The sequence below is a fragment of the Syngnathoides biaculeatus genome, chromosome 2, assembly GCF_019802595.1.
Source record: "Syngnathoides biaculeatus isolate LvHL_M chromosome 2, ASM1980259v1, whole genome shotgun sequence".
NCBI classification, from domain to species: domain Eukaryota; kingdom Metazoa; phylum Chordata; class Actinopteri; order Syngnathiformes; family Syngnathidae; genus Syngnathoides; species Syngnathoides biaculeatus.
This window is the reverse complement of record NC_084641.1, coordinates 3,347,258-3,373,961: the sequence shown is the minus strand read 5'-3', so window position 1 is coordinate 3,373,961 and position 26,704 is coordinate 3,347,258. Positions and strand designations below refer to the sequence as shown.

Genomic DNA, 26,704 nt, shown 5'->3' with positions numbered 1-26,704 from the left:
ATATGAAAATTTCAGATTTGGTACAAATTTTAGCAAATATCACTGAAATTGACACTCATGATTTGCTTTTGCGGGGCACACAAAAGGATGTTGGGCCAGACTTGGCCCCCAGGCCTTGAGTTTGATGCATGTGATCGAAAGTGTTGAAAATGCTGTGTGCCGTTTGACGATGCAATGCTAATCACTCAGTAAACATGCCCCCCCCCGCCAAAAAAAACCCACTGTTAGTCAAATCAAGTTCCAACTAAATGACTCATCTTGGAAAAGACATAATTCAAGACTTTTCGCTTCAATTTTTAGTTCCAAGAAAGTCCAAAATTTCCAACTTCAGATAAACATTTAGCGTACAGTGTGTTTTGAAAGCTATGTGTGGGCTATGCTACATGCTACACGCTGCGTGCAAAAATGCTAAATGAAGGTTTTGTGGCATCTCCAGTGTGCGGACGGGGCATCCCTGAAACGAGTGGCCGTGGTGGAGGATTTCTACGACATCATCTTCGCCATGCACGTGAAGGAGGTCGGAGAACCGGGGAAAGCTCCCTGGCACGTTGGCCAGAAAAAGACCTACAAAGCCGTAAGTTCATTTTGTCCTTCTTTAGCATAATTTGGTAAAACACGCGCAATCATTACTTATCAAGGAGGCAAAAGCGTCTCACACTCATCAATATGTGTTGGAAAACATCCAAGAAAAATGAGCACCAGTAAAGAACATCAAAATATTTTCCCTTGTGGCGGGAGCACTTTGGGAGGAATGATGGACAACTCGTTAGAGCGTTAGCCTCACAGTTCTGAGGACTAGGGTTCAAATCCCAGCCCCGCCTGTCTGGTGTTTCCATTTTCTGCCCATGCTTGTGTGGGTTTTCTCCGGGCACTCCGGTTTCCTCCCACACCCCAAAAAGATGCAACATTAATTGGACACTCTAAATTGCCCATAGTTGTCAATATGAGTGCGGCTGTTTGTCTTTATGTGCCCTGCGATTGGCTGACAACCAGTTCAGGGTGTACCCTGCCTCCTGCCCGTTGACAGCTGGGATAGGCTCCAGCATTCCCCACGACCCTCGTGAGGATAAGTGGTGAAGAAAATGGATGGATGGATGCATGGATAAATGGAGGCAGCACTTTGCACGCTTGACAATTAGTGAGTGAATCTGTGCATGTGGCGCATGCAACGGACGTATCGGCAAACACAAATTTGACTCTTTAATACTGTCTTGGAATAAAATGATAAATCGCAGTGTTTTTTTTCATGAAATGTGAAATATCTCTTAATGTTTTGAACTGGTTATTAATCTTTAAGCCATGATTAAACAACAACCAATTCTATGCAACTTTACCCCCTGACGGATGTATTGGACTGGCATTCTTAACCCCCCTACCAAGATTAAATCTCCTACTACATATGGTGGCCAACAACACTTATCGGTTTGGTTTTGGGTAGAAGAAGCGATGATGTCATCGTTGTGACACTGCCCTCTACTGGCCTCATGGAAGCACCGCAAAGATGATTTCTTTTGGGTGCGTGCTGAGTTGGAGCCTGAACCTTTTTGGGCGGGAGACGGTGCACACCTCAGACTGGCTCCAAGTCAATAATAATGTATAATATATTAGATCAAGAACAGACACTCAGCCGAGATCCAAACTAGAAACTACTACATGGTGCTTTTTCTTCCTCGCTTTCAATCTTCTAAAAATTATTTAAATAAATTTTTCTTCACATGTTCATAAAATAGCGCTAGTTTTATATTAGTGCTGTGATTTGTATTAATTTGGATGTTTTTAAATCCCTTTGGCTCAGATAGCAGAGATGTACGCCTTCTTGCCTCGGGAGGCGGTCACGCGCTTCCTGATGAGCTGCGGCGAGTGTCAGAAAAGGATGCATGCCGGCGCACAAGGCTCTGAAGGTAAAAAACCCCCCCAAAACACATACCTACCATCCGTCCATACATTTTCTTTGCCACTTACTCTCACGAGGAGTGCTGGAGCCTATCCCAGCTGTCATCGGGCAGGCGGCGGTCTGCACCCTGAACTGGTTGGCGGCCAATCGCGTAGCACATGGAGACAGACAATAATTGCACTCACAATCACACTCAGGGGCAATTTAGAGTGTCCAATTATGTTTTTGTGATGTGGGAGGAAACCGTGGTGGCTGGAGAAAACCCATGCAGGCACGGAGAGAACATGCAAACTCTACACGGGCAGGGCCAGGATTGAACCCGGTCCTCAGAACTGTGAGGCTAACGTTTTACCAGGTGAGCCGCTGTGCCGCCCATACCTACAACCAATAAGTAATAGATAGATAGCGATACAGTGGAAGCTCGATTTGACCGACACCAATTTAACAGACTTCAGATTTATCCATCCATTCGTTTTCTTAGCCGCTTATCCTCACGATGGTCGCGGGAGTGTGGGAGCCCATCCAAGCTGTCATTGGGCAGGATTTAGGTTACACCCTGAACTGGTTCCAGCTAATGGCAGGGCACACAGAGACAAACAACAGTCACACTCACAATCACACCTAGGGGCAAATTAGAGCCTCCAATGAATGCATGTTTTTGGGGTATGGGAGGAAACAGGAGTTTCCGCAGAACACGCAAGCATGGGGAGAACATCCAAACTCCACACAGGTAGAGCTGGGATTTGAACCCTAGTCCTCAGAACTGAGAGGCCAATGCTCTACAACTGCTCCCCGCTATCCAGTTACAGTAACACTAATTTTGTCATGTATTAGGCCATGAAAAGAGGGTGAAGCAATGATTTTGTATTGATTTTATACAGAAAGAAAAAAAAAAAAGACCATTAATGGGCTGGGCTTCTCCCTCTTCATTAATCAACATTAATGGCCAATATGATTTAAAGGACTACCACTCATCCCCCATTCGTCAGGTTACAGCATATCGAGCTTCCACTGTATATTGGGCATTCCTCACCCAGGTGTGTTATTTGAACAATTAATTGACCAATTTAAAGTGTTGAAAAGGACTAGTTTCCTGTTTTGCTGATGGTTCAACCAAATTGCTGTCTTCTGGGTTTCCCGAGGAATTTGAAGATGCAAGGATTCCTCCACTGGTCAGAAGTGATTTATGTACAACTGTCATATCACTTTCCGCATGCAATGATCCATAGAAATCAACCATTCTATTCAAAAGATATTGATTTTTTTTTTTTTCCTTTGCTTTGTGTTATTCACCCTTCCAACACAATTCCCTCACCCATCCGAGCATCCTACACCCCCACCCTCCCGAATGGTGCACAGAACAGCCCCTCGTTAAGGACGCCGCCTCATTAAGAGCTTCACACAAAGAAACCTGGCCAGGAAGCGAGCCCATATTTAGAAGGGGAGGAGTGGGGCTAAGTCACAGACGGGCACCACCGCATGGTTTCGCATCGACGCACAAACATACATGACGCAAATATGTGTGTGCGTGTGTGTGTGTGTGTGTGTGTTTGTGTGGACCCAGGCAGGGGAGCTAGGTAATTACTACCAAGCTCACACACACTTAGACACACACTTTCCATGGTGATATGACTTCTGTTAAAGTTCATCAGTGAATTATTAAATGCAATTAATCAGCATGGAGCTGGGGCAGTTGAATAACTGTTAGTATGGGAGGGGGGATGGTTGTATATCTCTGTGTGTTAGCAAGGAAAACTGTATACCGTAAGATGTTGTGTATGGATGTGTGTGTGCGAAGGGGGGGGGGGCTTACGTACATGTATCTACAAGATGTACGTACACCACTCGCCATATCAGGGTTCACTTTTTGCAATTCCCCTTTGAAATCGTACATAGCTAATTTGATATCGCAGAACAAAATTGAAAATATACATACGAGGACACTCTGCCACTACTTGCCCAGCTGCAGCATTCACTTCCACGACTTTAAAAGCCGCAAACATTCAAAGTCACAGATACTACACCAGGGCTCAGCAACCTTTTTGAGGCTGAGGGCTACTTCGTGAGCATCGATCGTATGAAGGGCTATGTGACCTGTTTTTGGCATATTTCTGACTCCGTTCATTACACGTACATAAAATATATTTGTTTTAGTTTATTGTAGTAAATGACATTACAGGTATTTTAAAATTTTAATTCACGTAAGCAGGTCAGAGTCACAATTTAAAGCACAAATAATAATAACAATTTGTGGCCTATGGTATTTTTAGAACATACCTCACGGGCACCTTATATGGTCCTTGCGGGCTACCGTTCGCCTGCGGGCATCGCATTGGTGACCCCTGGAATACACTGTAGAACATGGGGATGACAACCCCTAGTGGACAAAAATAATATTTGTACTTTACATGTAGATTTTGCATTGGTATTATGGATTAAGCATCCAACTACAGCATATAGAAATGATGAAATATGGTTGCTACTTCAAAGATTTTGGTCAATGGAGTGTTAACTGAGGAACTATTGTACAGCAAATCCCTATAGATTTGTAGAATTTGCAATTTTCTTTCTGAAATGTGCCAATTAAGGCCCCGTCTACCAGGGAAGTAGTACTAATCACATTATATGTAAGTGATACATCTTGACTGACAGACAAGCATTTTATGTTAGGGAGTTGCTCAGTTTAGCCTGGGTTGTTAGCAGGAGACGTTACGAGTCTTGTACCTCTGCATGTACAGTACACACCCATTTCTTATGAAAAAAAGCAAAAGGCCTCACCTTTTACACTTGTGGTTTTTCAGGTCATGTGACCATAGGGCGACTCACTTGTGATCCTATCTCGTCGTGCCCCTCAGAGAACGACATGCCCGAGGGCTCGTCGTCAGACGCTGCCGACTGCTGCGATCGACGTGACGACGACAACATTGTGAGTGGAAACGCACACTAGCACGCGCACACAAACTCACTCACTCATTCACACATAGCATGAACTCAACATGTTGTATAAAACTAGACAATTTAGGGCATGGGTGTCAAACTCAAGGCCAAGTGTCGGAGCTCAAGAAAGCAAATCATGTGTGTCGACTTCATGTTCCTTGCTAAAATACCAAAACCCCAAAGTAACTTTTAGTAGCTTGAAAATATTGCATGTATTTTTTTTATTACTAATCCCCCATTTAAAATAAATTAAATAGTATAGTAATATACCATTTTTAAACCAGCTTTTGATATCAAAATAAGTTAGCCATCAATTTGTCATGTGTAACAATATGAGGCAATCTTACTGTTACACTGTACATTTATATGGGTTGAATTACAAATTTTAAATAAGGACTTACTTTTGCTTATGACTTGATATTCACGAGTCTCGAAGTATACGAAGTTTTGAACTTGGCCATTGTTGACCAGACACTGTGCCGTTTTTGTTGTTCATAGTCGACTCCTTTTGTCTTGTGCGATGTGGCCAAAACTGGAAAGCCATCAGTTGGCTCCGATATGAAGTGCAGAGGAACACATGAAACCCCCCCCACACACCCACAAGCACCCCTCTCCCACACACACAAACTGCAGTTTCATCCATTAGTGCTCATCATCAGCCCAAGTCCTCTTCCTCATCTTTCCCTGCACCCCCCCCTCACATCCCAATTCAATAAAGGGAGGAAATGAGTAGCAATGATTCCTCTGTTCGTGTGTGTATGCCTGTGTGTGTGTGTGTGTGTGTGTGTGTGTGTGTCATGTCTGGTTCTAGCACACTTCCACACTTGACGTTCACCACATTGCGTCTTTGCTTTGAGAGATTAGTGGTAGTAATAGCACTCATTTTAGTGTGCATGTTTTTGTTTTTGTTTTTTTAACTAGCACATGTGCGAGCGTGTGTGAGAAAACTATTTGAAACATTAGAAAATTCTCACAGTGTGTGAATATTTTGTTGTTAAGAAAAAAAAAACCTGAAAGCAATTATAATAGCTATCAATTTTGTGGCCCGGACTTATTCTCCACGAGTAAAGGGGAAGGGGTTGGGGGTGGCGGAGTTGTCCACTGCACACCCAGATTTGCAATCCAGCATTCCCAGAGTTACCTTTTGTTACATTTTGGGGGGGGGACTAATGTTGATTATTCACAGAAACCGTCACTTATTCACCGTGGTATTACTACGCCCTTTTGCAATTTTTTAAACACGATTTTCTACTTAATTTGCATTTTTTTCAGGGGTGCACACATAAAAAAGTTCGATTTTAATTGCGACTATAATGAGCATCAGCTATTCCGAGGGTTTCGCAATTTGTGACTCAACTGAAAATAAATTGACGGTTAACCAGTTTTGAAAAGAATTAAAATGGTTTCTTCAAGTATCCATCCATTTTCAAGCGCGCTTATCCTGTACACTTCAGGCGAAAGTCGGACTTTACCCTGAACTGGTTGCCAGTGAGTTGCTGGGGACATTTAGACATGGACAACTATTCAAACTAGCATTCACACATTTTGTGTGTGTACATTATGTCATTGTTTATATATATTTTTTTATTTTAGCAAGAAACATGAAGTAGATTTACACGAGAAGGCCACATAAAGGAGGCCTACACTTCCTCGTTATACCAACAGGTGGCAGTGTTGTCCCGACATATCTGCTCGATGCACTATCACACGTACAATTTATAGAATAATTATTTTTCATTATTGAGTTTATAAACTAGTTTATAAAATCCCACTTTTTAATTAATCGTCATATTAGTGTAAAAAGAAGTGTAGGAGGACTTTTTGAGAATGAAATCAATATTTTACTTTCATTTGCTTCCATAGTTCAAAATTCATCCTTGCTGACATGCACGGCTTGCACGAACAACATAGCCACGAGCAGCAAGGAGCTAGTTGACAAAAGCGCAGCCAGTGTTGCAAACTTTTCCACTTTTCTAAGCAATCCAGTGACAATTTAAATAAGGGCCTTATTGTCTTTGATTTCCGCTAAGAAATCGACAAAATGAGTGGTAGTATTTTGACATTACAAGAAATTCGCCCAGTTGGAGACAATTGCGGAATATTTCCTATTGCAGAACATGCTGCGAATGCTGTGACATCTTGATTTTTAACCTCAGTTATGTGGTTTTGAACCGCAAATATTTTTCTGAGGTCACCTTCTCTAATTTCATTTAAAAGTCATTTTACAACATTCAACCATAAAAATATTTTTGGGGGGCGGTGGAGCATGTAGAGATACATTTGCTGGAGAACGTCCACTAGCAACCCAGGTTAAACTTCCCAACATAGTTTGCCTCTCTTTTGAGAGCTATCATTTTAACATACTTCCTCGAGACCAATTGTTATTTAGGCATTGAGTACCTGTACAGTGTGAAGTTAATGCCAGGGAAAAAACAGTGAGAAAGCTTGCATTTATGTACATAAGATATCAAATCTAAGAATTTTCCTAGAGGAAGCACTTGTTTTCAGGCTATCTCTAAAGAAAACATCATGATTATATTTTGGGGGGAGTGGAAGCAAGCCAATGCTGGCAGGGTGTGTGTGTGGGGGGGTGGGGTGGGGGCGCAAATAGCTTGTTCGCTATTAGGAAAAATAAACCAAATTCCAGAAGGGTAAAAATATAAAAAACATAACTTGCTGTAAATTATTTGCTGTTTTTTGTTATATAAGCGAATGGGGGAAATAATAGAAATCGAAAAAGAGATTCAATATTTTAAGGCCATATTCCTCTCGTATAGAAAACAAATATACAGTACCACCACCCACCCCCCCGCATCGAGAGTGACGCTGGCATGGTGACCACGCCCCCTTGCCAGCCACGCCGAGTGTTGGGGGGTCGCGTGCATCCTCCCTCCTCGCGCAGGCAGCACGTTCACGGGTCGGTCGTCGACTTAAAATCAACGATAATGCACAATCCCCCTCATTATTATCATTATTATTATTATTAATAATAAAAAATAACACTGGAGGAATTGAAGAGGAGCCCGAAGGAACCAGCAGACGAACAAGAAGACAAAAGTCTGTTTTCTAATTTCTTTGTCGTAACGGAGTGAAGGTAAGCACGATTCTTCATCAGCTGTCACGATGTATTCACGCGTTCGGGTCCATCACGCTTGGACGTGTTTTGAAATTATTCTTGTATTTTATTTGATCGTATTGCGATCCTCTGCGCGTGCGTGCGTCACGCACGTGACAACTGACGCTCACTGCGGCTCCTTGTGCGCCATTATTGCTACATATTGTGTTTGTGTGCGCGGCGCCTGGTGCACGTGGCCTTGGGACAATTGTCAGTTGGGCAACCTAGTTTAAAACGGCCATCGTTTTTTTTTTTTTTTTTTTTTTTTAGCAATCAGCACTAGATATCCGTAGTAACAGGACTCGATCTTTCTGTCTGGACCCCCCCAAATCTCACTCAGCAGCGCCCCCTGGAAAGTTAGTTAAAAAAAAGAAAGAAATGAAAGCCTTATACCAGTTTGACTGATTAACTAGAAATTCAGAAGATGATGAACAGAAACATCAGAAGAAGGCGTGCCCCAAATGGAAGCAAATTTCGTGCGTTTTGCTTTGAAGCAGACATTTTTGGCCGCCCAAATTTCAGCGTTTCTTCTTTGCCCGACTTGAAAATTGACCCAATCGGGAGCGTGTATCCTCGCTGTATGAGCGGCGCCGAGTTGACTCGCCTTCTTGCCTATGCGGTCTAATGTGGGCGGAGCTTCCTGTCAACCTTTGCTGATTGTGTCAAGGTTTGAAGCAGAAAATGATATATACATAACTTTGCCGTCTGGTGAGTCGGTGACAGCAAGTCAAATTTGTGACCTGAGTCTTTTTGTTTTTGTCGCATGCGTGAGCCGATGGGTGGGCCTCGTTGAGATAAGAGGCATAAAGTTCAGCGTTCAAGGGTTTAATGGGTCCGACGGCACTAATTTATGGGGTCATCGGTGCTTTATGGGACTTATTCTCGGAAATTGACTTTTTAACTCCTTATCTGCAAATATTTGATTCTCTGGAGTGCCTCGTGCAAACTTCAACAGGCAAATAAATGTTTTGTTCGCGGTGTTCGCCCCTTTCTGACAAGAGCTGTCAACGCACGACCTGCAGTGCACGTTCAAAACTGATAGTGCAATACTGTACATGATAAAGTCTGCTCATGAAATTGGGTTTAGGCTAGACTTAGGTTTAAATTCATTTTAGGTATATAAATTAGCATAAAGCATCCACAGGGATTTTTCGAGTTAGCAATCCCCTTCATTTACTATGCGTGCCGATTCGAATGGTCTGAGGCTTTGTTGTGTCCTTTCTCCCCTTCTATCAACACCAAAACTCTTGAAAATGTAAGCATTAACTCCTTTGTTAGTGCAAGACTGTCAATCAAATACTGAATAGCAATATCTCCAGTATGGATTGTTGTCGGGAAATATGTCAAAATGTGGGAGTGTCTGATGGATGTGACCTGAAAATAGCATCACTCCACTTTCTGATTTGAAAGACTTTTATCTCCCATTGTAAATAGAACATTAACACCTTCAACATTAACACCATTTAGAACAAATATGTAGCTTGAATTATTAGACCAGGGATTCTTAATCAGGGCTATGCATAGTGGTTAGAGTATGTGATATAACTTCAGTACATTAGCAATGAATTTTTCAGAACTGTTTGTTTTTACATGTTTATTTTTGTTGGGATTTTTACTTAATTTTAATGTGCAATCCATATTATTTGAACCACTAATTGCAGTTTATTTTCATATATATTAAAACACAGGGTTAATGGTCAAAATGTGAATAATGCTCCAGTGGCTTGCATTAATACTTTCAAAATGGATGGATGTCCATACAGCATTGACAGCTTTACGAGGGACGTTCACTTAGTTTTGTGTCATACAGCACTTACGCAGTCTAACCTCAAAACCCCTAAGTGCCTCAAACCGCTTTGGGTTTTTCGCAGACCCTCACTGGTTGTGCTTTGTTACCGACTTCATACTCAGGTGGTTCCAATGCTGGTTTTGTGTCCGGGTGCACCGCCAAACCATTTTCCTTGTTGAAAATCAAAAGAACCGGCGGAAGTTTTTGTTGGGGGCGCTCACTTCAAATTGACACTGGTAGGAGCTCAAATGTGCCAAATATTGAAGTGTTTTAATATTTTTGATTTTTTTTTTTTTTTTTTTTTTTTTACATTTTTAAATCTGTATGCCTTTTTATAGCCGAAAGATTGGATTATACAACAAGGGATTTTAATCTACTCTTGTTATTATTTTTACCGAGATGTATATGAAATAGGCAAATCAGTCAGACAGAACAATGTTTAGGAAGAAACACAAAAAGACAGAAGACAGAACAGAAAACAGTGACAGTATTAAAATACTATGTGACCACAATTGCATGGTAAAGGAGATGCATTTTTATCTATAAACAGTATGTATGGTAAAGGCAGTGCTACACCCTGTGGGGAAGACAGACAAAAGGTAGCAAAAAAGACAGGACAACAGTGAACCAGACTGTGCTGCATCCAGTGAGGAATGGATGCACTAAGTAAGAAATAAGACAGGACAATAGCAGTTAGTCAGTGCTCTGCCTCGTGAAACATGAGTGCAACATGACAAAAAAAAAACAAAAAAAAAAAGGACAGGACAGGACCTGACAGTAACGGTGAGCAAGGGAATCCTACACTCTGTAAAGCAGCTCTAATGTTCAGGATTTTCTTTGTAGCTAGCAGATAGTTACGCCAAACCGCTGCTTGTGGTGGCTAACGGCAGGTAGCCACGGCTGGTTGAGTCTAGCTAGGTGGACCAGTGAGCTTTGTCAGGTGTAATCCAGTCCCGCGCTGGAAAGGCAAGAGCTTAATAGTGCTCGGGCAGATTTGGTGACCGACTGGATTAAGGCCCGCTCGGTGTGTCAGCCACTCGGCTAATCTCTGACATACACAATGTGTTAACAAACCTCGCATCGTAGTGTTTGTGTGCGTGCTTGTGTGTGTATGCAGCCAAATCGTGTTTTATGGAGGTTCCGCTGTTGATTCAGCGCCTTTGGCCGCCACTCCTTGACGGTTGAGTCAATGATTAGCAGAAGCTGGCAACCACAAAGGACACTTTTGAGGACCCAACAACTCCCAACATTTGGACCTTTTAGAGCAAAATAATGGCCAAGTATGATCATCATCATCATCATACGTGATGTCATCACATCGGGCAGCTCTCAGCGCCACTCACAAGACTTCGTTCCATTGTTTCTACAAATGACTTTCTTCAGGTCTGTGATTAGCTCAAATGCTGTTTCAGTTCGGGCTCATAGCGCCACCTGTTGTTCTAGTATGCACTTGTATGTGTTTTCAGCCGAACAGAGTAGCAATGCGACATCAATCAAGTATCTATATTGTGAGGTATCATCTCGTTTACGGTGACACTGTAAGAATAAAATGGTTTTGGATGTCGCCTTTGTTCTGTATTGTATCGTACCTTACATTACTGTTTTGATCTTGAAAGGAATCAAATGTCCATATTGGCTAGTAGCTTGGTAGTGTAGCATTTACCCTCGCAATGCAATAAATCTATTAATATTTGCAGCTGGGCATTTGCAAATATATATTTTTTTAAAGTTCCCCTAGTAACTGATGGTGTAGTGGTATACACGCCTCCCTTTGGTGCAGGCAGCGTGGGATCAATTCCCGCTCAATGATTGTGTTGATATCTGCCCTGAGACTGACTGACGACCACTTCAGGGTGTAGTCCGCCTTTTGCCCGAAGTCAACTGGGATAGGGTCCAGCTTTCCCGCAACCCTTGTGAGGATAAGCGGCTTGGCTGATGACAAATGACAAAGTTTGCCTATTTGCTGAAAATCTTGTGTGTTTTTGTGTTCAGCGTAAAGCAATTAAAATATTACTTTGGTGCCATCTGGTGAAATTTGTTGCTCATCTTATTTTCTTAAATTATATTAAGATTGAATACTGACTCAGGAAAGGTCACATTTGATCTTGTTGGATCTCAGTGCGGCTTTTGATACCGTAGATCACAGTATACTGCTAAACAGGTTGGAAACATGGGTAGGACTAAATGGAACGGTCTTTAAATGGTTCAGGTCCTACCTGGAGGAAAGGAGCTACTTTGTAACCATTGGAAATGTTCAATTTCAACAAATAGCAATGACATATGGGGTGCCTCAAGGGTCAGTTCTTGGACCCCTCCTGTTCAGCCTATATATGCTACCCATGGGTCAAATTTTCCAGGACTTTATTTTTGATCATCATAGCTATAGAGATGACACACAGTTATATCTAAGTGTCTCCTGATGACAGTAGTTCAATTGAGCTGTTGTGCCACTGGCTAAAGCAGACAAATAACGGGATGAGACGAAATATCCTTCAACTAAACCACAACGAAACTGAGATAATTGTTTTTGGCAATACAGAGAAAAGGATTGCTGTTTGTAAATATCTGGACTCACTATCGTTAAAAACCAAAGACCAAGTCCGAACCCTGGGTGTTCTGATAGTTTCTGACCTAACCTTCAACAGTCCTATCAAATCAATTACTAAAACTGCCTTTTACTATCTAAAGAACATATCTAGAGTGAAGTCTTGCATGTGTCAAGCAGACCAGGAGAAACTCATCTGTCCTTTCATGTCAAATACACTTGACGATTGTAATGGTCTTCTGACTGGACTCCCCAAAAAGAGCATTAAACAAATGCAGCTCATTCAGAATGCTGCAGCTCAGGTTGTGACTAGATCAAAGCGGTCAGAGCATATAACTCCAATTCTAAAGTCTTTACACTGCCTTCCACTCAGCTTTATAAGTTCTGCTACTGGTCTATAAGTCATGAAATAGTTTAGGTCCTGAATAAATGAAAGAGCTTGACTGACTCCAGTTAAATAGTGGAGCGGAGAGTTCAAAGCAAACATGGTGAAGTAGCATTTAGCTATTATACTGCAAAAAAAAAAAAAAAAAAAGAATAAATTGCCAACAGAGGTGACGTCATCCCCAAGTGTGAGAGTTTCCAAATCCAGATTAAAAACTCTTCTTTTTACTCATGTGTTTTAGAGTACTTCCACTCCACACAAGCTCCTTGAATGCAACTTGTGCCCAGTGAAAGTGAAATTGCATTTCTGCTTCTCTCCTGATGCAGCGACTTACGGTCGTGTAGGTGACTTTGCTTTTACAATTTGCCTGTACTGTATCCCTAACATTTATGAGCCACATGTGATGGTGGTATATGTTGAACAATTTAACAACCGAATATGGTTGTTGTTAAAGGATTAGACCTCATCATGATTGCGGACATGCTAGAGGCACGGTGTTGATGTTTTATGGTCCTCTCTTTAAAGTGCTTTGCTCCCATTGTGGGGCATCTGCACAGTATTACAAAAATTATGGGGGACGGTTATTCTATTTGCAGCAGGGCTCTGTCTTGATTCCTTGGAAATAGTAGATGATTACTGTACTGTGTTGATACAGCAAGGGCAAATATCTTGACTACGATGTATCACTTAAAAATACAGTACGGTTGCAACGGGATTGAATGGAGATATTCTACAGTCCCATATCGTCTTATCTCGTGCTACAGTATTGATCAGCAGATACAATTGATATTGTGTTATATTAGATCCCTAACACTTACGTGACATCATTGATACAGTGACTTATCGTCTCCCGCACAAGTAAACGTGACATTTGAGTGGACGTCTGGCTCACTTTGCCAAGGAAAGTTTTTACAAAAGTAGCAGATTACGTCAAATCACTCGACGTTTTCCCAAAGCTTCTCAGTCATTCATTGATTTGTCACAAATTTTTGTTGGTTTGCAGCAATTCATTAGTCTGCTGGAAATTGTCTTCCAGTTTTTGTTAGAGCCCAAGGAGATACACGCACAAACACACTCGTGCACACCCATGCATGCACACACACACACACACACACACACACACACACACACACACACACTGCCTTTCTCGGCGATCAATAATCTTCAGTGCATCTCCCTTGACCGCTACCCCGGTAATCCCTCCAGGGTGTGTGTGAGTGTGTGTGTGTGTGTATACACCTTTATGTACATTTTTGTGCATGTGCTATCTGGAAGACAGAATAACAACCAGTGTTATTTCTAAAACAGCACAATGCAGTTATTTGCTTTAATGGAGCGTAAATCAGGGGTGGGCAAACTTTTGTGAAAAACACGGATAAGACAGGAAATGAGGTTTAAAAAAAAGGCTTGGAAAATACTCCTTTGCGATCAATAGTTGCAACGTAACAAAGCACTTGTACTGTATCACCCCTCCAGGTGGTTACCTCGCACCCCTTTGTAAACCACTGGCTAGATTCCATTCAATGTCAAAATTAATGGAGTCATGACTGAGGGAGAAGTCGACTTTCTCTGCACAAATTCTTGTACTGTATTTATTTATTTGTTTGTTGGTTCCGACCTGTTTTGGAACCTATTTTTGAGACAAGTTCACTTTTAACACATTCCAGACCACATGGCTCGTCATATGGGATACAAGATAAAACAAAAAGATTGCCTTGCATTTGTCATGTTTTTTTGTTTTTGTCAATGAAAAGGAGCAAAATCAGGTTTGAAATTGTATGATTGATTGATTGTACTGGGCCTTAGAGAACGACAGATGGATGGCCTTTTTCATTGATGGAACTCCAAACCTACATTCAGACATAATCAAAGTATTTGAATTTTTTTTTCTTTCTTTTTTTTTTTTTTTTACATTATTTCAGGCAAAAAAAAAATATTTCTTGAAGTGTTAGTGGAATGAAAGCACTCAGCTCATCTCAACTGGCTGACTAGCTAAGAACTGTCATAAAGTGTCCTTTATCATTTTCACTCTTTTCGACGATACTGCCAAGTTTCAAGAAAAGCACACGCATCCAAGATTTACAGTCATCCTGGGAGGTCACTCAATCGGGCCTCTCTGGTGTTTACGGGCCCGTTTACAGGTTACGTGTGGTGGGTGTGGCCAAGAATCCACGTAGATGAAAAGTGCTTAAAAAAAAAAAAGTGATAATTGCGAATAACACTGAATCATCTTGGTTGTAGTGGCTGGTTGCCAAGGTAACATGGCGACACCGTGACAAAGGCGGGCCAGTGTGCGTGTCCGTGCACGCGGAAGCCGCTTGGAGGCCAGGATGCGTGGAGTTGTCAGGATGAGAGGATGCAGGCATGGGGGAGGGGAAGGGAGGCAAAAGGGGGTGGGGTGGTGATGATAAAGGGGGGTGGGGTGGGTTAGGAGTGGTGATTTTGATGCCAGCTTGAGGGTCCAGCAGCGATGCACCATGGCAACAAAGAGAGAGAGAGAGAGAGAGGAGAGAGAGAGAGAGAGAGAGAGAGACCCCCTCCATCCCCTGTTAAAATCCTAAACCTTTATTCATTATGTTCATAAAATGCACAACCACAAACAGCGTTTGCACTCACTATAATGTTTCATATCACCAAGTATCCTATTACTGCTTGTTCAAATATTGATATCGTTGTAAGTCAGCATTATCATCGTTCCGATCCAATGTTGATATGATGCTGGTCAATTCTCTCTTCCACGACATCGTTGATACGACCAGATCAAAGATCCGTATCGCGATGCGTTGTTTTGTTGTTTTATAGTTTCGATACAGGTGGCTCAAATGTCGACCTTGTACTGCGTTGTATAATTATCCTTGGTGCTACTTTATCAACTACAACTGCATCCGGTATTGATGTTCTGTACCAGACAGGCATCACTTGTACCACACTGTCGACACAACTGAACCAAATGGCGATATTGCAATGGGCCGTGTCGTTATCTGTTACTCTGTAGTATCGACACAACTGAATCAAATATTGATAATGCGAGGTATCACATTGTTGTGAGTTCCACAACAGTATGTTGTATCGTGTCACTATTGCCTACTCTACAATGTTGGTACAACTGATACAAATATCATTATCATGATGTATTGTATGTTATAGCATTACCAGAATGTTTATTTTCTGTCAGTATTGACAGCCTTAAAATATTGATGTGATTTTATCACATACACTAAAGTATCAGTACACCTGTGTTGAATATCAAATTTGGGATTTATCACATTGTTTTCACTTATGCTATAGCATCGCTACAATTGGAACGGATCAAAACTCAATATATGGATATCACTTGTGAATACAGTGATGCTACATCTCCTTCAAATATCAATATTGTCTCATTTTTGATAGCACAACAGTATGAATACAAGTGGCTGTGTATCCATCCCGATGTACTGCAACAGAAGCCAAATCAATACCACATGCAGAAAGAACAATATAAATATTTGACCCAGTCGTGTCAACGCTGCAGCGTAAATGGTAGCGATGCATTAAAATATCAATATTTGATCCTGACGTATTGTGATTAGTGTTAGCGATACATGACAGTATTTCAGCTTTTGTAACGATGTTCTGGTCGTGTGATGAGGGCTCAGAGACGATGATCCTTCCGATTGTCCACGGGATAACTTTATTAGTGTAGCAATGTCATCCGGCTGCTGTTCTGCTCAAGCCACACACACACACACACACACACACACACACACACACACACACTGGATCATAATACTTGCGATAAACGAGAGTTAACTATAGAGTACTTTAAAAAAAGAAAAAAACAACTAAAATCAGTATAAATGGAAAAAGATCACAATGTAGCAGGTTGATAACTTCCAGAAAGACGAATGGTTGGGTGGTTGTATGACCACTTCCTGTTTTGTGTGCGCTCACCCAGGATGACGCGTCAGTGAGCGGCGAGGACAAGGCCGACATGAGCGAGCCCTCGTGGCTGGCGGCCGACCCAGGAGCGACGTCGCAGCTGCGGCCGGCCGGCCGGCCGGAGGCCACGCGCCGCAGCCCCACCGTGGCTGGCAGCAGGGAGGACGACGGTAGGGGGCCACGTTCACGTAAAATACAGTGCATATAAAATCGAATTTTTTAACAAATATTTTCCAGCGGCAAAGTCGAAATAAACAACTGAGATCATGTGTTTGCACAAATGTGCACACCCTTTTACAAACTGGGATTTGACTGTTTTCAGAACAAAACAATTCACACGTTAAATGAGAGTCAGCACACACCTGCTTCCATTTAAAATGCCTCTGATTAAAGTTGAGTTGTTCTTGTAGGCTTTTCCTGTCATTCTTCATGCTTTTTAGCAAGAGTCTGACGGTTTTGCTACTATTCGGCACTGTTCGGCATTCCCCATTACGAGGCTTCGTGTTCTTTCCGTGATAAGTAATGTTCTGTTTGTAATGTAACGTTTTGTAATTTTGACCAAAAAGTTCACCTTTGTTTTCAACATTTTCCCAAAATACATTTAAAAGGGCGGCACGGTGGATCAGCTGGATGGATACATTTGAAATCTTCCAAATACATATTGGTACAAACTGTGTTATGGTCCAATATAAGGTAAACTAAGTTCCAAATGAAAGTTATAGTGCTTTGTGATATCCATCCATCCATCCATCCATCCATCCATTAATTTTCTTTGCTGCTTATCCTCACAAGGGCCGCGGAGAGTGCTGGAGGCTATCCCAGCTATCAATGGGTAGGAGGCAGGGCACACCGTCAACTGGTTGCCAACCAATCGCAGGGCACATGGAGACAAACAGCCGTAGTCACAATCGCAATTTGGAGTGTCCAATGTTGCATGTTTTTGGGATGTGGTAGGAAACCGGAGTGCCCGGAGAAAACCCACGCTGGCACGTGGAGAACATGCAAGCTCCACGCAGGGCGGGTCCGGGATTCAATCAGGGATCTCAGAACTGTGAGGCCAATGCTTTACCAGCTGACCCACCGTGCCGCCGCTTTGTGACATATGCAGCAAATATACGATATACACATACATGTCACTGATCGGAAAGTACCTTACTTGTATGTTCCAGGGTTGTGAAGTGGCAACATACAAGCTAGCCTTCTCACATTTTTGTTACTTTTTTTTTCCATTTCCAAACCAATCAAGTAACTAACTTTGAACCTCATCTTAAGTGTTGTGGGAAGAGCTTAGCCATATTTATGAATATTTAATGAGCTCATTCGTCACAATTAGTCGACATACTTTTCACACATTCAATATTAATGATTGCGCACATTATTGGTCCCACACATCATTAGCGAGGTCTGAGCTAATTCCATCCTCACTTTTTGTTTGCATTTGATTTGCTAATTTAAGCTTTACGTTTGCGCTTTACGGGATATGCCGCCCTGCGTCTGAGTTCCCATCCGTGGTTTTTCTTTCTCTTTGGCTTCACCTGCAGAAAGTTTCATCGCTTTGAAAGCAGGAAACTTAACATCCATCCATTTTTCAAGTCGCTTGTCCTCACAGGGGTCGCTTATAGTTTTAACTAGGGATGGGACTCGATTAAAAAAAAAAGTCAAATGAATGAGAGGCTTTGACATTAATCAGTCTTGATCAGGAGTGGATACTTTTGATACAGATTGTGTATATAAATGAGTGCATTTTGAAACATTATTAGTGACAAAAGTGGACAGGCTGAGTGGCGAAGCTTTTCAATAACTGAGAGCTCGCCACCTACCTGCCAGTTAAGCAAAAAGAACACTTGAGGAAAACAACTACAACAAAAGAAAAACATTCTTACACCTTTTCACTTCCTGTTTGTACAACTGGAATCATGTAATGTGGCAGCATGACATCATTATCTGTTTATTTGTTGCTACCGGTGAAAATTTGTTGATTAACTGATATATACATACAAAAAACCAAGAGAAAACATTTTTAATTCTTAAACACCATAAATATTCAACCAAACCACAGGATTTCATTTGACAAATCTATGTTAAAATTCGGCTATAAAATGGGCTAATGTAAATTAGGATAGATGTTGCAGTAATTATAAACCTTCAAGGCACCATGCCACAAGAAACATTTAAAAAAAACACACCACTGTGAAAAAAACAACTTAAAATTTGGCTGCAATATGTTGAGGATGTGAAAGATGAACCAAAATCTCGAACAAGATACTCAAAGATGTCATACAATGTTTAAAAAAAAACAAGTTTGGTGTGCTAAATGCGCACCCCCGTCACCCATGGAAGTGGTTTGCCACGTGGATCCACAAACGTTCCGCTCCGAATTGATTGGCGGATGGCGTCCGGCAGTCCCCGAGGGCAGATGTTGCCATCTGCAGTAATCCGGCTCATAACTCGCATAGTGACCCGGGTCAGCAATTCAACTATGGAAATGGAGAAGCGGCGCACGTGGCTGCGCCTAATCCCGGGATCACGTCTGCCCCGCAGCATCTTCTCACGACATATAAAAAAATGTACTTAAATATATATATATTTTTAAAAGCGTTAAACATCGATCAGTTCGCGCATCCATCCATTTTCTCTACCGCATATTCTCATGCGGGTCACGGGCGTGCTGGAGCCTCCTCCCAGCTATCTTCATTGTACTTAAAAGTTTAAATGCAACCCAAAAGAACAAAGAGGCCACATATACAGTTACAAGATGCGTTCTAATACGTTTGATTTCAATTTCCGAATTTAAATATACTTTTTACTTCCATAGATCCTGACATTTTTGCAAACCAGTTGAAGGAGCCGGCGTACAATGAATGGTACTTGTACCACACTTTTGAAAACTGCGGGAATAGAATGTCAAGTTTGTGGATCATGGTTAATTGATTACGTACCTTTGCCACCAGGGGGCAGTATAATACAGACACAATGTAAATGTAGACAGTCTAGCCGGTCACAACTCATTGGTAAGCTGCAGCGATATGAGGACAGAATACGCCTGTATTGTAATATTTTCTGTCGGCGTGTTGGTGCACAGTTTGTGTTCAAATGCCCATTGCGCATTGCATTTTAACACCACCACATGGATGACATTCGCCATGTTACGGTGTGTTTCGCATTGTTTGTTAAGCCGACTCAACTTTATTTAGAGAGCGCTTTAAATAGAGCTGCAGCTTTACACAAAGTACTGTCCATGATGTCAAACTCAAGCATAGGAAAACACTATAACATGGGACAATGAAAACAAGAACTTTTTAGCAACTCAAGGCAAAGCTTGGTATTTGTTTTAGTGCACGACTCGTTATTCTCCCTCTTTTATGTTTAGTTTGACAGTAGACTTGGCAATAAACAGCCTGATGGCCACTTTTTTATTTTATTTGTTGAAAGTCTCATCAGTCAGTTTATTCGTGACAGGCCACTTTACTGGCTGACCACCAAATTGCTCAAGTGGTGGCACTAATGCCAGTACTAAAGCTACTACGACTTATCCTGGTGTTAGTAGCTCATGAAATCAACCACTAATGTCATGTGACAAGCATATGGCGCCTCGCCACTTGGTGGTTAGCTTGCTAGTGTGAGCTAACCAAGAAGTCTTTTTCGTTTCTGATTCCTATATTTGCTATAGAATGACAAAGTCTTTGAATGAACACTTTAACAATACAATGTGTAATGTAAATGCACTCAATGAAATGTTCGTATTATTTAATTATTAATCGTTATTTAACTATGAGTAAAAACTGAATTTTCCAGTCAAATGATATTGAGACATTTTTTTGAATGATGAATGAATGATATTCCCCATCTGTCCATGTAAAAAAAAAAAATAAAAAAATGTAAATTTAGGCTCTCCAACCCCTGGTCTACATATATCCACACTAGCATCACAAAAAACAACAAAAACGCAAAAAAATCAAATGCACAATGCAAAAAGTATTAGGACACCTGCATTTTCTGCTTGGAACGCCAATACTCACGCTGACTTCCAGTGAATCTCCTCCTCCTTCTTCTTCTCCTCCTCCTTCCTCTTTTTCCTCGTCCTCTTCTTCTTCTTCCATGTCTCCTTCTTCTCTTGCCGTCATCCTTTCCCTTTTTTCGCAGTCTGAACTGCAGCTCAGCGGCCGTCAAATGACCTCCTCCCCTTTTCCAGCTCGACACAGTGGTCGGATTGAAGCGTGGATGAGAATGAGGAGGGTCATGGTGAAGGATAGACCTCGTACAGTGCATTAAAAAGGCAAAAGAGCTTGTGGATGGAGGTTGGAGGTCTTTGGGCAGTCTTCTCAACTGAGCCGGACGGTCTTCCACGCAATTTTGACCCCCCCCCCCTCTTTTTTTTTTTTTTTTTTTTTTTTTTTTACTAGCAATAATCGATTCAAACTGCTAATGAGCTAGGCTAAGATAAGATAAGGGAAGATTAGAAGAGTGATGTGCTGTCGGGAGTCGAAAAAGAAGTTACCACTTGTCTGCGAGCAGTGGCGACGCTGATTAATCCCTCTCAAGTGTTCGTCTGAAGAATGACATTATGAACTCAGCTGAAGTGAAATAAAATGCATCCACTGACAGAATGAACCAGGAACCAGGATGAAGGGCAAAGTTTATAAAACAGTGGTGAGGCCGGCCATGATGTACGGTGGCTCTGAAGAGACAACAGGAAGCAGAACTGGCGGTGGCATGAAATGAAGATGTTGAGGTTCTCGCTCGGAGTGAGCAGGTTGGATAGGATTAGAAACGAGCTCATTAGAGGGACAGGCAAAGTTGGATGTTTTGGAGACACGATTCGAGAGAGCAGGCTTCGCTGGTTTGGACATGTTCAGAGGCGAGAGAGTGAGTGTATTGGTGGAAGGGTGCTGAGGATTGAGCTGCCAGGCAAAAGAGTGAGAGGAAGTCCAAAGAAAAGGTTGATGGATGTTGTGAGGGAGGACATGAAGACTGTGGGTGTTAGAGAGGAGGATGCACGAGATGGGCTTTAATGGAAAAAGATGACACGCTGTGGCGACCCCTAACGGGACAAGCCCAAAGAAGAAGAAAGAAGACTGACAAATTGTGTATTTATTGTAAACGTTTGTTTTATCGCAGGAATTATGTTGTAGAAAAAAATCATTATGGGTGCCAATAATTCCTTGAGTACCAATAATTCCTTGAGTGATATTTTAATCCACAGTCAATGACGTTCGAGTGGTACACACGCCTGACTTTGGTGCGGGCAGCGTGGGATCTATTCCCGCTCAATGATGGTGTTGATATCTGCCATATGACTGACTGCCGACCAGTTTCAGGGTGTAGACCACCTTTCGCCAGAAGCTGGCTGGGTTTGGGTCCGGCTCTCGCGTGACCCTTGTGAGGATAACCGGCTTGGCCAATGGCTGGATGGATATTTTTAATCCGGTACTGTAGTTTAAATGTAGCAAATCAATTTTAACGTTGATCTTTACTTGCAATTATTTTGCATGTTGTTGTTGTACATTAGCTCGTCATAGGGCTAATTTTAGCATTGTGAATTTTCATAAAACTCTAATTGTGGCTTGCGTTTTAAACACTTTAGGTACTCACTCAAGTTGCTTCACCTGCTAAGATTTCTCAGGTGCATGATTACATTACACCGACCTTTCAAACGAACCTGCGATGCACTGAATCAGCAATAAATGAACTGCAGTATAGCGTATACCTGAGTGTATGTAGTGAATAATTGAAGGTCTGCACTAGCCTGCTTAGCAGCTTCCAGCGTTGTGACACAGAGTAAGTCACTGTACAACATGCACTACGACTTCACACTTGAATTATTCTGAGAGACGCTTAAACTGCCTCGCTGGGTACGGCTACAGTATTTTAGCTGGCAAGACAATTGTTATTAGGGTTCCACCATATACTAGTACCAAAATTGAACCATCATTGGGTGCCCTCGTTTTTAACTACCGGTATTTCAAAATAAAATGCAGCAACAGCGCGCAGAATGATTTTGCCCGCAGAGCCAACCGGGAGAGAGCGCGCTGGGCGGACATGCGAAAGTCTGTCTGGCGGAGCGAGGATGCTGAATTCAGAGAGCTACAGCTTAGCACGTGACACATTGCAAAAAGTTTAAACTTGTGTGAATTATTTTGGGGTAATCATGTTTCGAACTGGTTGCATCTGACAAGGCAGCTACGCACTTTCATTGGTAATTCATTAGCAATTCAATGACGTCGCATTACTTTTTTGATGTGAATCAGAATAAGGGCGCCGATAGGAGTTTTATTTTATTTATTTTAAATTATGAATACGTGGCAGTACGGTGAAAGAGTGGTTAGCACATCGGCCTCACAATTCTGAGGTTGTGGGTTCAAACCCAGCCCTGCCTGTGTGGAGTTTGGCTGTTCTCCCCATGCCTGCGTGGCTTTTTTTCTGTGTTTCTTCGCACATCCCAAAAACATGCGTGGTAGGTTAATTGAAGACTCTAAATTGCCCGTAGGTGTGAATGTGAGTGCCAGTGGTTGTTTGTTTCTACGTGCCCTGCGATTGGCCGGCGATCAGTTCAGGGTGTACCCCGCCTCCTGCCCGAAGTTAGCTGGGATGGGCTCCAGCACACCCGCAACTCGTATGAGGATAAGTGGAATTGAAGATGAATGAATGAACCAAATAGAAAGCACTGTGGGTCGTTTTCACATTTATTGCTAGTTCAACCTTGGTGGAGGGCTGCGATGATCTTCGTAGCCATCTATTTATTCAGTATACAATCATAACATTGCTAAAGCATCTTGATGGCCGAAGATGTTGAGTTCAGTACTGGAACAAATAACAAATGTTCAACCTTTATAAATGTTCAAATGTTTAAAAGCGGTTAGCAATATTCAAAAGGTATTTTTTAATTTTATCAAATGTATTCTCATTTATATTCCTATTTCTTTTGTGATCTAATGAAAATAAAATAAGTGTAGTGTTTTTGCTAGCTATGACTGCACTCCTTCCTCGCTACGCGGACGTTATATTTCAAATGTCTGACTGGCACATTGATCCACAGCACTGCAGTTATTCGTCCTGTAGCATCTCCACAGCATGTAATGTGCTATTCTATACCAGGATGTATGTACTCTGTAACCTCCACACCGTCGTCAAGGAAACCTCTCCTCCTGTCTCTCGTGAGACGCTGCGCACACGAACACTCTTTAAGTGATAATGTACTCACAATGCTAGCTGCCTTATTTATCTATTATTTTTTACTCCGAGGTCATTCTTTTTCAGCAAAGAACCCGAGTAAATGAACCAAGGTCCGTCTTTAGAGAAAAGAATATTCCTCACATTGATATCTTCATCGGTGTTGCAAGCGGACTAACATTTCGGCGTAGGAATGGAATGACGTCCATCAAACGGTGCCAAATGTGCAAAGGCATAGGCGTCTTTTACAATTGCTCAGTTGTTATGCTAACAAAAATAAGACTGAGTCAGTCAGAGTGCCGAACTGGGTCCATGAGAACTTTTACATCATCCGGTACTATTCCCGGATCAGTTTGTAAAGCGTTGGCCTCACATTCTGAGGTCTTGGGTTCAATCCCGGATCCGCCTGTGTGAAGTTTGCATGTTCTCCCCATGTCTGCGCGAGTTTCCTCCGGGCACTCCGGTTTCCTCCCACATTCCAAACACATGCAAGATTAATTGGACACTCTAAATTGCCCCTAGGTGTGATTGTGAGTGCGTCTGTTTGGTTGTCTCAATGTGCCCTGGGATTGGCTGGCAAGTTCAGGGTGTACCCAGCCTCCTGCCCGTTGACAGCTGGGATAGGCTCCAGCACTCAACGCGACCGTTGTGCGGATAAGCGGCGAAGAAAATGGATGGATGAATGGGTACTATTCAATGTATACTCTCATAATTGAAGCGACGTGTGCATGGTGACAGTTGGCGGGAAGTGTTCTGTGATTGACTGATCAGGGCTGAGGCGAGTCTGATGATTTGTAGTGTTCAATGTCCAAAGACATGTAGGTGGATGTTGGATTCATGCGCGTCCGTGCGTGTGCGTGGGAGTGGTGAGGCGAGGTCGAGGAGGAGATCAGCTCAACAGTCTGGGTCTTTGTCTTTCTTGCTTACATTGCGTGCATGCGCGCACCTGCATGCAGCACTTTTTTTTTTCTCTCACCTCTCAAGGCCATACACAGATGGCGTAAACACAAACTGTACAATGCACACTCTGTAGACTCACAACTTGCGTGTGTGTTCGGAGGTTAAATGTGAGATGTAGAGTGCACAATGTCAGACAAAAGTTAGACAGTGTTGGTACGTCACTCAGTCACCGAGCATTATGTCTCTGAGACCTGAGTTTCTAGTTAAGTCCCGCCTCCCTGCAGGGTCAGACTGTGGCGTGATTGGCTGGCTGCTCAATGACCGTGCACTTGAGGCGTCATTGGATGTAGCAGCTGCTATTTGTGTTACCTTCTTCATAACGATATTGCCATGTTGTTGACACCACCATGTGAGTAAGATATTATCACCATACTGTTTATTGCCATTTTGCTAGCATGTTAACACAATCCTGCTGACATGTTATCTCCTTATTGATAACATGTTTTAGCTATGTTCCCGCCATGTTATCACCATCCTTTTTGCATCTTATCACCATGTTGCGAGCGCATCACTCTATTTCTGGCATTTTGTCGCCATGTTGCAAGCCCTTTGTCACAATGTGTTAACATATTATGGCGCTGTTGGTGCCATTTTTTTTTTGCCACACCGTTGACATGTTATAGGGATGTTGGTTGCTCACCTGATTGCCATGTTGCCAAAAAGTTGATGACGTTACTACTTCATAACATGAGTGAAGAAAATAAGTATTTGAACACCTTGCTATATTGCAAGTTCTCCCACTTAGAAATCACGGATGGGTCTGAAATTTTCATTGTAGGTGCATGTCCACTGTGAGAGAGATAATCCCCAAAAAATATCCAGAAATCACAATTTAGGATTTTTTTAAACAATTTCTGTGATACAGCTGTAAATGAGTATTTGAAAACCTGTCCATCAGCTAGAACTCTGACCCTCAAAGACCTGTTAGTCCGCCTTTAAAAAAGTCCACCTCCACTCCATGTATTATCCTGAATCAGATGCACCTGTGTGAGGTCGTTTGCTGCATAAAGACACCTGTCCGCCCCATTCAATCAGTAAGACTCAAACTTGTAACATGGCCAAGACCAAAGAGCTGTCCAAAGACACCACAGACAAAATTGTACAACTACACACGGCTAGAAAAGGCTACGGAGAAATTGCCAAGCAGCTTGGTGAAAAAAGGTCCACTGTTGGAGCAATCATTAGAAAATGGAAGAAGATAAACATGACGGTCATTCTCAATCGAAATGGAGCCCCGTGCAAGAAATAACCTCGTGGGGTCTCAATGATCCTTAGAAAGGTGAGGAATCAGACCAGGACTACACGACAGGACTTGGTCAATGAGCTGAAAAGAGCTGGGACCACCGTTTCCAAGGTGACTGTTGGGAATACACTAAGACGTCATGGTTTGAAATCATGCATGGCACGGAAGGTTCCCTTGCTTAAATCAGCACATGTCAAGGCCCGTCTTAAGTTTGCCAATGATCATTTGGATGATACAGAGGGGGAATCTTTTGTGGTCAGATGACACCAAAATGGAACTTTTTGGTCATAATTCCACTAACAGTGTTTGGAGGAAGACAAATGATGAGTTCCATCCCAAGAACACAATCCCTACTGTGAAGCATGGATGTGTTTTTCTGCACATGGGACAGATCGACTGCACTGTATTAAGGAGAGGATGACCGCGGCCATGTATTGTGAGATTTTGGGGAACAACCTCTCTTTCCCTCAGTCAGAGCATTGAAGATGGGTCGTGGCAGGGTCTTTCAACATGACAATGACCCGAAGCACACAGCCAGGAAAACCAAGGAGTGGCTCGGTAAGAAGCATATCAAAGTTCTGGCGTGGCCTAGCCAGTTTACAGACCTAAACCCAATAGAAAATCTTCGGAGGGACCTGAAAGTCCGTGTTTATCGGCGACAGGCTAGAAACCTGTTAGATCTCGAGAAGATCTGTGTGGAGGAGTGGGCCAAAATTCCTCCTGCAGTGTGTGCAAACCTAGTGAA

General features: G+C 42.3%; 1 protein-coding gene across 4 annotated transcripts in view; it reads left to right on the top strand.

Annotated features, from left to right (window-relative positions):
* LOC133504481 (nucleolar protein 4-like) overlaps window positions 1-26,704 on the top strand; it is a 59,574-nt gene that overhangs the window by 6,764 nt on the left and 26,106 nt on the right. For all 4 annotated transcript variants that reach the window (XR_009795971.1, XR_009795969.1, XR_009795977.1 and 1 more), the window contains 4 exons: window positions 437-574; window positions 1,796-1,901; window positions 4,696-4,820; window positions 16,603-16,756. Coding sequence is in view for 1 of the 4 variants with exons in the window: in XM_061826753.1 (XP_061682737.1) it covers window positions 437-574; window positions 1,796-1,901; window positions 4,696-4,820; window positions 16,603-16,756 (523 nt within the window). In the remaining 3 variants the exon portion in view is untranslated. The remainder of the gene's footprint in view (window positions 1-436; window positions 575-1,795; window positions 1,902-4,695; window positions 4,821-16,602; window positions 16,757-26,704) is intronic.